At 40.0% G+C, this 14,598-nt stretch overlaps 1 protein-coding gene across 2 annotated transcripts in view; it reads right to left on the bottom strand.

Moving 5' to 3' along the window:
- fam171a1.S (family with sequence similarity 171 member A1 S homeolog) overlaps nt 1-14,598 on the bottom strand; it is a 67,428-nt gene that overhangs the window by 28,863 nt on the left and 23,967 nt on the right. For both annotated transcript variants that reach the window (NM_001127859.1, XM_041567056.1), the window contains 2 exon segments: nt 2,457-2,549; nt 6,092-6,319. In NM_001127859.1, coding sequence (NP_001121331.1) covers nt 2,457-2,549; nt 6,092-6,319 — 321 coding nt within the window.

The raw sequence follows: 14,598 nt of genomic DNA, 5'->3' as shown, positions 1-14,598 counted from the left end.
AAGACACTCCTTCAAAAGCAACAACATATTCCAAAACTCTGTACAATAGAAGGGTGTGTGTATTTGTCAATATAGAACAATAACAACATATACTGACCAATACAGAAGGTATAGAGGCAGGGGCACCATATAATAGAAGCAGAGTCTAGTGCTGCAGTTACTTCAGGCTCATCCTTTAAAAGGTCCCTACATGACTACTACATAAATCTATAAACCCTATCTTGACCCCTTCAACGATACATATTGATGATTACATGGACAAGGACAATGACGAACTCTAAGCAAAAGGCTGTTGGAGCTGATTGAATCACAGCTCTAACGTCTGACATCTTGCACTTAAGCATTTGTCCCTAGCTGGGGTGAGAGTGCATTAAAAGGTCCCCAATACAAACAGGTGCACTTCTGCAGTCAGGTTCCAAACAGATCCCGTACATAATAATACATAATAATAATAATAATATAATTTCTCATAATATAATAATAATTTCATAATATTATAATAATAATAATTTAATCTGAACTAGAAGTCGCCCCTCCCTGTACATTAAATGGCACAATCAATTATTCAGAGTCTCAAAGGGCAGATGCAAAAGCCATCACATGAGGGGGCAGAGAAGACAGAACATAATGTTTTCATTAATTATAAAGGGCCCGGTTTGTGACTGCCTACGTTCTAGGCTTTGCTCACCATTGTTAGAGCTGCATAACCTACTGTCACCCCTTGCAAGGGAAATGAGGCTTATAACCCATGATTTGTGGCTTACTAATTCACAGGAGAGCCACTCCAACACTGACTGAGCAAATGAGCACAGTTTCAACGGTGCAATACTGCCACAGATCTGCTCATCCTGTTTTACCAACATGCATCATAAATGAATTTCATCATAAATTCCTGGGAAGTACCATGTGTGTGATTATGCTTGGGAATTTAACTCCTGTACTTGTGTGTGTACCATGTATGTGTGTGTATATATAGAGCCACACTCCATTTATCAAGTGAATCAAGTTATATTTATTTGCATAAATCTTTGTGAAAGGCCCTAAGGTGGGTCGAAACGTTGGACACGAAGATTTATGCAAATAAATATAACTTGATTCACTTGATAAATGGAGTGCGGCTCTATGTGAAAATTACATGCATTATTTGAACCAGCACAAATCCGGATCAGAGTGCGGCTGCCTGCAAAAAGAATATATATAACATAAAAACTTAAAAAAGGCTACCCTTTAAAAAAAAGATAATTTTCATATGCAACAGGGAGAAACTGACAAATATTCAGTGAATAATATATGTGTGTGAAGGAGGTCTTTTAAAGCTGTCAAGACTTTAATTTTAAATACAAAAGCTACTTCAATAAAGTAACTAATTGGTCATGCTGCTCAGTGGGAATTATATCAAGTCTCCTGGACAATCCTTAAGGAGTAACAGCCTTAAAATAAATAAATGAGTGCACAGTGATTTACCTGTAAAGGATTTTCAGCACATGGATGTTTTACACATTGAGCATTTTTAGTTGCCTCTCAAGCCAAATTGCTTAAAAGACCAGTAACATCAAAAAGTTTTTTTTTAAAAAAATTTGGTAGTACAGGTATGGGGTCCCTTATCCAGAAACCTGTTATACAGAAAGCTCCAAATTATGGAAAGGCTCATAGACTCCATTTTATCCAAATTATCCAAATTTTTAAAAACGATTTCCTTTTTCTCTGTAATAATAAAACTGTAGTTTGTACTTGATCACAACTAAGATATTATTAATCCTTATTGGAAGCAAAACCGGCATTTGGTGGCGCATCACGAAGTTGCCGAAAAAAGAAATCAGAAACTTCATGAAATTCGGGCACATGAACAGTAGCTCCGTACCGGCAAATGCCTCAAACTGCGCATGTGGCCGAATTTCATGAAGTTTCCGATTTCTTTTTTCGGCAACTTCGTGACTTTCAGCGCATGCGCAGTAGAAGAGGAAGAAGAGCGCTCTGGAGAAGATGGCTGCCGTGAACTCCGCTGTAGAGGACATAGAAGGAACCCCTCCTTCTATGTCCTCTACAGCGGAGTTCACGGATTTTCAGCACATGGATGTTTTACACATTGAGCATTTTTAGTTGCCTCTCAAGCATGACCAATTAGTTAGTTTATTGAAGTAGCTTTTGTATTTAAAATTAAAGTCTTGACAACTTTCAACGACCTCCTTCACACACATATATTATTCACTGAATATTTGTCAGTTTCTCCCTTTCCCCCGGGCAAATGCATTTGCCCGGGGGGAGGAGGGCCAACACAGGGGAGGGATTTTAGCGCTTAGGGGGGGTTGAATTCTCCTTTAAGGCAAATTCTATCATGTGCTGCTGCACCATACCAGTCTGTACAACAAAAAAAAAAGTTTTACAATATATGCACATTATAAATTTCCACATACTATTGGTACAGAAACAGTAAAAAATAGACAAAATACACAAACCTTGAAATCCTGAGACAATCTGCACAATATCATCATATACCATGAGCGTGGCAGAACGCTCAGGCAATAAACCAAGGCTTAGCGAGGAAAAAACTGCAAGAAAAAAAAAAAGGAAAATATGTCACACCAAACATTATCTGTATTACAATGTGCAAGAAACAGAAGCCAATGTATTACTTATTCCAGAGGCTGCAGAATGAACCAGTGCTTCTGGGCCGCTTCACAATGGCAGCCTCACAACTGAAACTTTGTTGCAGCTACAGATTGACTGAAGTGATCATTTGCAATGTTGCAGTTCACAATGATTAGGACTTAATTCATTTCTGAAAATCTGTAGTAAAAACAGGAGTTTCAACCTAAACCCAGTGGCACATGAAAAACAGTGCTGGATAAAATGCCCCAGTCCACCCCTCCTGATGTTAGAAAATAGCAAGCACCCAGGCCGATGCACAAAAGTTCAACATTTGGTCAGGGTCCCCTTATAAAACACAAATTAATGTTCTTTCAAAAGCTCTCCCTAGTCGCCCTTCAAGATGAGCATTTAGAATCACCTCGAATAATAAACGGGTATTCCCCTAAATCTCATCATGACTGTCCTTCTGGCTGGACCCCAAGTCCCTCTTCCCCAAGTGTGATTAATAACTTCACACAGAAATATAATAAAACTATGGCTGCAATGTTCTGCCTTATCTAAGACCAAGTAAAAAATACTATCTAATTGTCCCTTTAAGGGCAGGTTAGTCACTCAGAATCAAGACAACCCACAGCCGGTCAGCCCTACAGTATTTTATTCACTTTTCAGAATAGGCCATAGGAATAGCAGCCTATGCAGCAACTGGAGGGTACTGCACTATACACTCTACTCAGACAATCCTGGCTTATTCTAACTTCCTGAAGGGTAAGCAGACCACATAGTGGGACCCCCAGTGGGGGACTTGGTGGTGAATGGGGGCACTACTGTGGCCAGCGGGCAAGCAAGGAGGGGTGGCAAGTGGGAGCAGACTTTCATTGAGCACAACTAGCGCTAAAGGCCCCTATAAATAAAAGCTGCTGAAAGACCAAGTTCGCAGCTATTGGCCCGTGTGTGGGGCCATCCGACGGGCTTTCCCGATCGATATCTGGCCAAAAGTCTGCCAGATATCGATCAGGCAGGTTAAAAAATCCCGTCGGATCACAGCTGCATCTGTGCCTGTATGCGGCCCCGCGATCCAACCACCCATATCGGATGCATTATGATCCAATCGTTTGGCCCTAGGGCCCACGATCGGATCAGCCCGTTATTGCGAACATCAATGTGGGCATATCGGGGAGAGATCCGCTCATTTGGCGACAAACGAGTGGATTGCTACTTCTATGGCCACCTTCAGACTTGCTCTGGTTTGGAAATTGACAAACAGATTTCAAATAAGTAGACACTTGGTAGTGGAGATTCCCAACTGAACAAAAGCTCAAAGGCTGCAGGCTGCTTATCCCACTTATAAATCCCCATTTTATATACAGATTAGATTCAACTAACCTGAAACCACTAAATCGAAATCAATTAAATCAAAGACAGCTGCCTGTGAAATAAGCATTGTTGTACCCCTTTGGCATGCGGGGAATTTAATCCAAATATTTATAACAATTTATAAATAAAACAATTAAGATCTGAGGAGTAGTGATGTGCGGGCCGTCCCGATACCCGCGGGACCCGTGGGTTGGGCGGGTTCGGGTCGACCTTGCACTACTCCTCGCGGGTGGCGGGCGGGTGCAGCTTGAGCTCTTCTCCTGCCAAATTCAAATTCCGACATCTGACTTCCGGGTTCCAGTTTTATAGTCTAGCGTCTGCTCGCCCCGCCCCTTTTGTGACGTCATTGTGATGTCATCGGCGAGTCGGCATGGGTCTATAAAAGAACCCCGGAAGCGTGGGTGCAGGCGTGCGAGGGCTGCAGCAGGGCGGGTTAGGGTCGGGTGCGGGTCAGGAAAATCCTGACCCGCACATCACTACTGAGGGTCTGACCACGTGCTCCATTTAGTCATAATGTGGAAATGATTCTCCCATAGGAACCTTCCCCGAATCTCCAGCTGCTGACATTTACTCAGCAGACATCAGCATCAGATAAACTGAGAACGTAATGAGGGGTGTTATTTTTTCCCCTAACAACAGAATAACAAACAACACTGGCTTTCATTTACATTAAATGATTCAGTTTTTTTTCATGAGCCTTTGTAGTTCTGTAGAACAGCAACATTTGGCCTAAAAACAAGACCTCCAGGAAGCAAATCATATAGGTTTCTGCATTTATCAACATTCCAAACAGAGCAAAGCATCGTAAGCATCTCTGTTACTATGTCGCTGAAAAATGTATGGAATTACAAAAAAAAGGCAGCAGAAGTTTATCGATGGTGAATTTCAGGGGATGAGAAATGTATCGATGAACCAGTAGGCATGTTTGGTTGTGGGCAATTAAAAGCTGCGCACCATACTTACCAGACGTTCAGGTCAAGGAGATGTGTGGCCAAATATAAAAACATTGGGCTTCTCCGGCTAAGCATGTTATCAGCTGCTCTAATTATTTTTAAAGGACAATGACAGGTAAATTCTCTGGGCAGTGGCTAGGCATCCCTCAGTGAATATAATCGCTAACCTTGGATTTAAGGCCGGCATTTCTATTACAACTGCCCAAAATTAAAGTTGATAAAATCACTGCCTGGCCCAGGAAAGCACAAGGAATCCGAGAAAGACAAACGTAGTAGATAATACTCTGCTAAAACATGTCCTTGGCCAGTGCATTTGTTAGAGAAAAGGAATGATGGACCAATTAATTGTGGGGTGTCTAACAATTCGGCTCCCCCCAATGAATTTCTCAATAATTGTCCTTTAATGAATATTTTCTTTTTTAGGGGAAAGCTTTGAGATAACTGGCAGGAGCTGGCTATAATTTTTTCTACTTTGTTGTATTCTCTTTTCTTAATAGTACCAGTGTGCTAAATATGCTCATTTTGGTATCTTTTCTTCAATACAAAATAGCAATGTTTAGAGTAGACTCAAAAATGTAGATTGGACACAACTGTAGCTAAAGGTCTGGTGGATCCTGTTCTACAGTATTAAAGGGGTGTATTATTTTTTATAGTTTTTGATTTATTTGCCCCTTTCTTCTGATTCTTTGCAGCTTTCAAATGGGCATCGCTGACCGCTTCTAAAAAGCAAATACTAAGGCTACAAATGTATTGTTATTGCTACTTTTTCTTACTCATCTTTCTATTCAGGCCTCTCCTATTCATATTCCAGTCTCTTATTCAAATCAATGCATTGTTGCTAGGGTAATTTGGATTCTAGCGACCAGATTGCTGAAATTGCAAACCGGAAAGCTGCTGAAAATAAAGTAATAAAAAATTAAAACCAATAGCAAATTGTCTCAAAATATCACCTTCTACATCATACTAAAAGTTATCTTAACAATCCCTTTAAATATGAGGATTGACACTAATGTTAAGGTGTCTCTTGTCTTTGTCTCTTTTGTGCTCTTTTTTGTAATTGACAGAATAGATCTCTATATAGGCACAGATAGTACAGCATCATCTTTCATGGTCAGCAGATGTCTGAAACAGAATGTCTAGTCTGTGTCTTTATAAAAACTACACACAGTGCTTACCAGGCAATCTCAGAGGTCTCCAAGGTGCAGAATTTGGCACATAGGCTTGTTTGGTTGCTGTGACAATAAGCTGGCTGCCCAATTTATACTGAAGCTTGACTAATGCTGTTCCATCAGCTCCTGTGGTTCCAGATGCAGCAGATACCTGATTGGCGAAGATCTCGATAACTGCATCTGCGATGGGCTGGTGAGTACTAGCATCACTCACATGTACTTTCAAATTAACCTCTGTGAAGACAAGAGAGAAAAATGTATTTAGTTTTTGGTTAAAGATAACTATCCAACACATCATGAGAACGTATACCTTAGGATGGCCATACTTGGAAGAACCAGTTGTCTGGTAGGGCCCATGAATAAGTGATTTTTTGACTGATTTAGATACCTAAGCGGTCAACCTAATTGGGTTGATATGACCATCTAGTCTAGCCAAAAGATCTATGACAGGATTACATGTAGGCCCCTGCAGCCCCACAAGATGGGATTTTTACAGACAATGATGGAGTAGTCAAAAAGCAGCTAAAATCTGCCGGTGTATGGTCAACTTTACTAAGTATAGCATACAGTATATTGTCAAATTCACTTGTTAGGCAATGCCACCAAAGGAGCAGTTATTTTCCTAATATGGAAACCAACATGGTGGTTCAAATATGGATGATCCATTTAGATCAGTGAACCCAAACCAGTGGCTCATGAGCAACATGTTGCTCTCCAACCCCTTGAATGTTGCTCCCAGTGGCCTCAGTGCAGGTGATTATTTTTCAATTCCTGGCTTGAAGGCAAGTTTTGGTTGCATAAAAACCAGGTGTACTGCCAAACAGAGCCTCCTGTAGGCTGTCAGTCTAAATAGGGGCTACCAGATGGTCAATCAAAGCACTTATTTTGCACCCTTGGGAACTTTTAGCATGATTATGTTGCTCTCCAACTTTTTTCACATTAAAATGTGGCGCACCATATGGGATTTTCAAATCTGCCCAATCTATATCTGCCAGATTTTCATTCAGACATATATTGGGCAGGAGCTCCTAAGGGCTCAACTGACAAGCCAAAAAGCTGCCAACTTGGTTTAGAGGAGCCAAGTCGGAAAGTTTTTTCAGGCCTTGCATGGTCAGCTATACTCTCTATAACAGGCCTTGGACTAATTCATGGAAAAATGGTCAGCCAATCTGGTTTAAAATAACAGTTCAAACACAGAGTTCAATGTCTTTCCTTTCTGGAAAAGATTCCCCTCCAATTATGTATTCAGCTAGAGCAAATGAGCCAACTATCTGTACCCATGAGCCACACATCAAGAAATTCTAATAAGCACTATAATTGTATTTTTCTTAGCCTCCTGTTGATTGCCACACTGAAGCAGCCTGTGTTTGACAGTAAACTTTTGTCTCCAGGACTCTTCTCCATTGCAAGAACTATAAATGAGGATCTTCATTGAAGCCTTTGGGTGCAACTTCACAAGGCTTGTAGAGCAACAAGTTGCACATAAGACACTAGAAGGGGATCAACTGGAATTCAACTGAATGTCAAAATTATTAGCAATTTTTATTCATGTTCAATCTTTGAGTTTATCAGTTACAACACGATCTGTCTTTCAGATGAGTACTTCTTCTTGTGTTCGGCCAGCTTTAGAAGAACAGTTTGGGGTTAGAGAGCACAATTCATCACCTGTTCACAAAATATCTACTGTGCTGGCCCAAAAGGAGTAAAACAAATGTTGGCCTCAAGCTACAAACCAGCTAATCCTTTACTCCAGGTGACAGCCTTCAGGTGTCAATGGGATATTGGGACTTGTAGTCTAACAACATCTGATGTGCCGTATGCTGCTCGTGTCGGTGCTACAATCACCTCAGTGTTATCAACAGATCAGAGACCGTGTGAATGGCCTTGGCAGTGTTGGAATAATTGCTTTTTGTGGCCACACGCAGAGTCAGGGATTGTTGTAGGAAATGCCTGGAGAGTCTGTAAAAGCAGCCAGCAGCTGTCCCTGGAGCGGCTCCCGTTAATGCACTTTGCATATATTTCATGACAAGTAGCCAGGCAAAGGCATAGCAAGCCAAATCGCAGCCCTGTGACTGTGTACAGTCAGAAACTACATGTTTTTGTCCCCCCCCCCATTAAATGATTTCAAAACCCAAGAAAACACTAAATATTAATTGAGAGTAGTGGGTACAATCATATAGCCATGACACCTTATTAATTATGCAGGCCCAAAAACTAAGTAAAAGATAAAGTCAAATTCTTTATTTGTGGAAAAATACAATAGTCAGGATAAATAATGGCAATAAACAAACTGCCGATGTTTGCAAATTATTTCAGACCATTCTGCAATCTTGGTGAATTAGGTTACTCTTTCCACAATGCTTTCTTGGTGCGGTGGACTAGTCTCCCCCAGTGTGCTCAATGGCTACTAACCAAGCAAGCATCTAAGCATGCAAGCATTGCAAGTCATTGCATGGAATTTACAAGCATCATACTCGGGTCACTAAAGAGATCCAGATGACCGCATGCACAAACCAATTTAACAGCTCATGTGGCATGCTCATTGTGGAGCTACATTATTTGTATGTTGGGTGTCCTGTAAAAGGACAAATAAAGCCACAATAAAGCATAGATTTATTCCAAAGGCCGTGTACAGGCCTTCTCAATATTAACCCTTTCTGGATGAACCGGGTATCAATTCCACTCCTCACTGTTGGCAAAGAACCTGTGCCGTGTGGCAACCTGGCAGTTCTCCAGTATCAATCCCTAAATGCATATAATGTAGGAGGAATAAATGTGCTGGCATCTGCTAAACTACAGTTGCATACAGACAGCATTGACCACAGCAAAATCAGTGGTCTTTTCTTTTTGCAACATTGCAGCCAGGAAAGGCTTTACTGCTGCAACACACCACAACATTAAACACCACCAAGCCGAGCACTACTTGCTAGTAAAACTCAGCAAATAGTTATCATATCGAAGATCATGACAAACAAAGGTTGATAAATAACTCTATAAGTGTATGAGAAAGTTTCTTAGAATTAAATAAAAAAGTTTTAGGGGAGAGGTTCCCTTTAAATAATCAATTGTTCACTAATAACAGATTTTCTTTTTCCCTGTACAGGTATGGGACCTGTTATCCAGAATGCTTGGGACCTGGGGTTTTCCGGATAACGGATCTTTCCGTAATTTGGGTATTCATGCCTTAAGTCTACTAGAAATTAATTTAAACATTAAATAAACCCAATAGGCTGGTTTTGCTTCCAATAAGGATTAATTATATCTTAGTTTGGATCAAGTACAAGCTACTATTTCATTTTTAAAAATTTTGAAACACCTTTCAACTAGTGTTCGCTAAACTTGCTTAAATCCAGTGTTGGACTGGCCCACTGGGATACCAGGAAAACTCCCGGTGGGCCCAGGTGTCAGTGGATCCTCATGCTGCTAAACATTTGGCCTATTTCATGGCCATTCCCTATTTCTATGAGAACAAAGAGGCTAAATAGATGGGATAATAATTAGTAATACATAAAGAAAAGGAACTATTACAATAGAGGTTGAGTGAGGAGAGGAAGAATAATAGTACTGAGAGTGGGCCCCTGGTCTAAGGCTTTTGGTGGGCCCCTGGTGTCCCAGTCTGACAATGCCTAAATCCATGTAGATAGCACAAGTCTACTGTATTTTTAAATGTTAAATGCCTAGGCCTCTACATTAAGGAAAGATCCCTTATGCAGAAAATCTCAGGTTTAATCACTCCAGATAATGTATCCCACACCCAGTCACAACAATTTGGATACAAGAGGCTTCCAACAACAGAAAGGTTGTTCTGTAAATACATAAAAAATTGAATATAGCAATACTGAGACCAGATGTTTTAGATTTAAGGCAGATTTCCTACTTCCTACTTTTTCCCACAAGCAGGGGAACACAATGACAAAATAGAAATCTCAGCTATACATTTCCATTGTTATTCTACATTCAGCCTTTTTTTCCACTTTTATAAGAAATATTTCCAAGGAACAATAATGATTTCTGCTTTATGGCTCTTTCTAGAAGCTGTTCTAAGTAAGTGCAAGTAACAAAATACTGTGACTAGACCGTTGCAATTTAACATTGAGCTTTTCAGAATTGTAATATTATAGGCACTTTCTAAAAACAAAAAGTTATAATATGGTGAGCAACGTAGACAGAATGTATCAGCAAATGTGTAAGAATTCACTGGCATTCTTTGCTAGCAGACTTGCCAGGAAGTAGCAGCAATATAAAGTTTATGGGGGTCATTTACTGAAACCCTGGATGTCTGGCTACGATCGCCTTACCCATGCAAAAGGTAAAGAGAGTATTTACAAATCACTGTGCATTTAACATAGGCTTATGTGAAACATGATTATGTTATTTTTATTCTGGTGTCACAAAGAAATGCATAACTTAATACCTTGTGCCCAACGGCGAAATTTAGTCCAGAGACCAGATCCCGGCAACTTATGCCTCAAGTGTTTCATGGTAATAGGCGTAGCCATGACGGATCCTATTCACTCATCTCCTGCCAAATTGTGCACATTGTCAGTTTCCCAGTTGTCAGACTGAAAAGCTACCATGATAATTTTCTATTTTAAACCATGGGATCGTGAACTCTTTCATGTTTAGATTGCTTGTAGAAAACTTTCGGTAATGAATAAAGGTGGTGTCAGCTCCAGCGTGCTGCACAAACACTGCGATCTCACTCACCAGGTTCCATATAGAGCACAAGAAAAAATGGTGCACCAAAACGAGACGATTATTCGTCCGTAAAAAACAGAAATTTATTAAGGAATTGTTAAAAAATGGTAAAGGCATGCCCAGAAAATATTGTAGGCTGACCACTTTAGGCGTTTCGTGGCTAGCTGTTAGATACGGAGGTTAGTGCAGGTTTTGTACCATGTACATTTCATTCTCTCAAGTCCTAATCCTTTCTGCCCCTTAGCACATACTCCATTGGATCACAATCCCTCCTCAAACCTATTTTGGTCATTAGCCTCCTTCATCTTCCATGGGCTGGCACTTTACCTCTATACTCTTCCTCTGCTGATTGTCAGTTTTCCTCCATCGGTACATAAGACTCCTTGCCTTATCCCTAATTCCAACTTCATTCCATTTCAATAGTCCCAGGCTTAGGGCAAGGAGGGATGAGGCCATATAATTGTCTTACAACTGATGGCTGAAGGAGGACAGTCAACATCCAATGGTAGTGGGTTTATAAGCAACAGAGGGGAGAGAATGTAGAACTATTGAGCACAAAGGGAAGATGAAAAAGAGCAGACAACTTATGGAGGAAAGCTAACACCTAATTGTGGAAACTGGAAGGATACTGATGAAGAGTTGAAGATTGTGCATGAAAGGTAAGGTTTCAATGCAATTAAAATGGTTATACCTGACCAGCAGAGACTGTTTCTACGACAGATTATAGAAAATGCCTCTGCTATGTTGCTACTCACTCATATAATTATAATCAAGTATTCAGAATATTGAATAAACTAAAAATACAAATGTTAGATTAGATGTACGTACCCTTAGTCAACCTTACAAACATTAAATAAATTCAATAAGATTGTTTTGCCTCCGTTGCTTTTGCCTCATGATCAAAATGTAAATTTTTTGTTCAAAAATTTTAATTATTTCTTTAAAAAGTCTATGGGAGCTATTAGGATAATGGGTTTCCAGATAACTGATCCCATACCTGTATATCATATATGAGAGGTGCCAACAAAATTTTAGATTGAAAAGATAACATTGAAAGTTGGGAATTCCACAGAAGGTGCCCTCTGTGCACAATCATAAAACAGAAGAGCGATCAAAGTGGCAACTATTCTGTTGAACTTCTGCCCAAATGTGCACAAAAGGCAACTCTTGGAGTACTGTACCCTAGAGCACATACACAGGCAAAATAAGTATCTTGTTTTCTCATATTACTTCAATATGTATCCATTACAACATTACATGGCAGTTGCTCAACTCTTTCTATATCTTGATATGATAATGAAATATGGCCAAGGTTCAAGGACTATATGATATTAATAAGTTTATGCCAAATGAAGGTCTACACCTAGCTCTGAGCCCTATTCCGAGCTGCACTAAATGTGCTATTAATAGCAAATAGATTCACATGTGCATTTTTTATCTGTGCACCTTTGTGTGTTTTTATTTTAGCTACCATTTTTCTGTCATCCTAAGGATAGTGCAATTGTCACACTGTTGAAATAAAACTCCCAGATGTGTGTGGTGGGATGCTGGGAGTTCTCAAAAACTAGAGGTCAAACAGTTGACTTGATTTATGCAAATTATTCCCAATAGTTTGGGAGCTCCAATTCTGAAGTGCCATTGACCCCCAGGGACAAAAGACACATAGATCGACTTACCAGTGATACATATTTGACTATCCCATCTGCCAGATTTTATTAAAAGGTTTAGACAAACACAGGGTATAATGGGAATCCAGTTAGACTAGTTATTGTCAATTATGCTAATGCTGAATGTAAGCAATTGGCTTTTAATGCTAACCCTGCTCAACCAAAAAGGCTTATTAAAGAATATAATTGAGGAATTTCTTATTGTAGCAGAACAATATCTGGGGGTCTTAAAAAAAAATAGGACACCCAGCAACCAGGTTTGGCCTCCACTCCCTCTCTAATAATAGCAAGGGTTTAATCTATAAATTCATGAAAACCACAACTAATGTATAGAGGGAAATTGCCTATATGTAGAACCCTCCTCTCCAAAATAAAAATGGTAGATACTAGTGATGTGAGGGTCAGGATTTGCCTGTCCCTAACCTGCCCTCCATTAGCCCGCGCCCACATCCGCGCTTCCGGGTGCTTTTAAAGACCCACAATGACATCACAAAAGGGGCTAGACGAGTGTCTATAAAAGACGAACATGGAAGTTGGAAGCCAGCATTTGACGGTTGTGGGCGGGGAGAGCAGGCGAAGAGCTCAACCTGCACCCTCTCGCTAATTTTTGACCACGCCCATTTTGTGGTCACACCCCCTAATTACCATGCTCATTTTACAAAATTTGGCAGGTTATGAAAGTTTCAACATATTTTTGTGTTTTTTTCAGTTATTACAATTTTGCTAATGACGGTGAATTGCCCTTTAAAAGACCAGCAACAATTTTTAAAAAAAAAAAAAAAAAATAGTTTCTACTTAATGAAAAAAAACACCAAGGCAGTTTTAACTTTCAATTCGCAAAGTTTTTATTTAAAAATTACTTACAGATTCTCTGCATCTTGCGGCACTCGATTTCTCCTACCTGCCTTCTATAGGAGATAGCCAGGAAGGAGAAATCAAATGCCGCACGATGGATAGTCGCCCGGCGAATTGAAAGTTAAAACTGCCTTGGTGTTTTTTTTAAAGTTAAGTAGAAACTCATTTTTTTTTATGTTACTGGTCCTTTAAGCTGTGAGTCTAACTTCTCCCAAGAGACCTGTTATCTTATATTGTTACAATTACTTATTTGCTGATCTCGAAATTGTTACTAAAGTATCTTATCTGCAGCTGTGGCTGTTATGGGCTCTCTGCCAAAAACCAATTAAGTTAGAAACATCATAGGCACAGTACAAACTAGGGACTGCGGGTTGAGCTGTCAAAAGAGGGACAGTTGGGAGGTATGGCATAGTATCTACTAAAATGTTGAAAAACCACACAAAAATAATCAGTAAGAGTCTTATTACAAGAATATAGTGGATCAGGCATGAATGAAGAATTATCCACTGCAGGGTAATTTGTAAATTCTAACAGTTATGAATGTTCCTGCCAAACTGAAACACTAGAGACAGGAACAATAAATGTTAAACTTACATTTTGGGAAAGTAGTAAAAGACGGAAAGCAATTGAAAAAAGTCTTTGTTTATGGTGAACAATCTGAAAACAACTCAACTCAAAAAAGTGTTTGTTTATGGTGAACAATCTGAAAACAACTCAACTCAAAAAAGTGTTTGGAAGGTGAACAACCCCTTTAATGAGGGTTAGGTGTATTCTGAATAAGGAGTTCATGATTACTAGATCCCCATAATATTATTTATACAGTAAAGGGCTGCCTTACTTCTTTCTCACACTGGGACAACTTACTGCTAGTGCCCTAACCCAGGTTTCCCCAACACTTTTTACCTGTGAGCAACATTCAGATTAAAGAAAGTTGGGGAGTAACAGAAGGATTAATGTTCCTGGCTGGTGCAAGATAAGGGCTGTGTTTGGCCATTTGGTAGCACCTATGTGGAATAGCATCCCACAGGAGCCTGTTTGGCAATACACCTGGTTTGAGGCCACTGGGAGATATAAGCAAGGGGTGGGTCAGCAACATGTTGCAACTTAGCTGAAGAGACTCCAGTGTCGGACTGACCCATCGGGATACCAGGAAAAACCCTAGCGGGCCCTTCTGCTGCTAACCTTTAGGCCAATTTATGGCCATACCTGTTTCTGGTGGGGAAAAAGAGGCTAAATAGACGGTTGTATATAATATATAAATAAAATGACTAGGATAATAAAGAGGTTGCGTAA

This window comes from Xenopus laevis, chromosome 6S (assembly GCF_017654675.1).
Source record: "Xenopus laevis strain J_2021 chromosome 6S, Xenopus_laevis_v10.1, whole genome shotgun sequence".
Classification (NCBI taxonomy): domain Eukaryota; kingdom Metazoa; phylum Chordata; class Amphibia; order Anura; family Pipidae; genus Xenopus; species Xenopus laevis.
The sequence above is the reverse complement of the archived record's forward strand: the minus strand, read 5'-3'. Positions and strand labels throughout refer to the sequence as shown.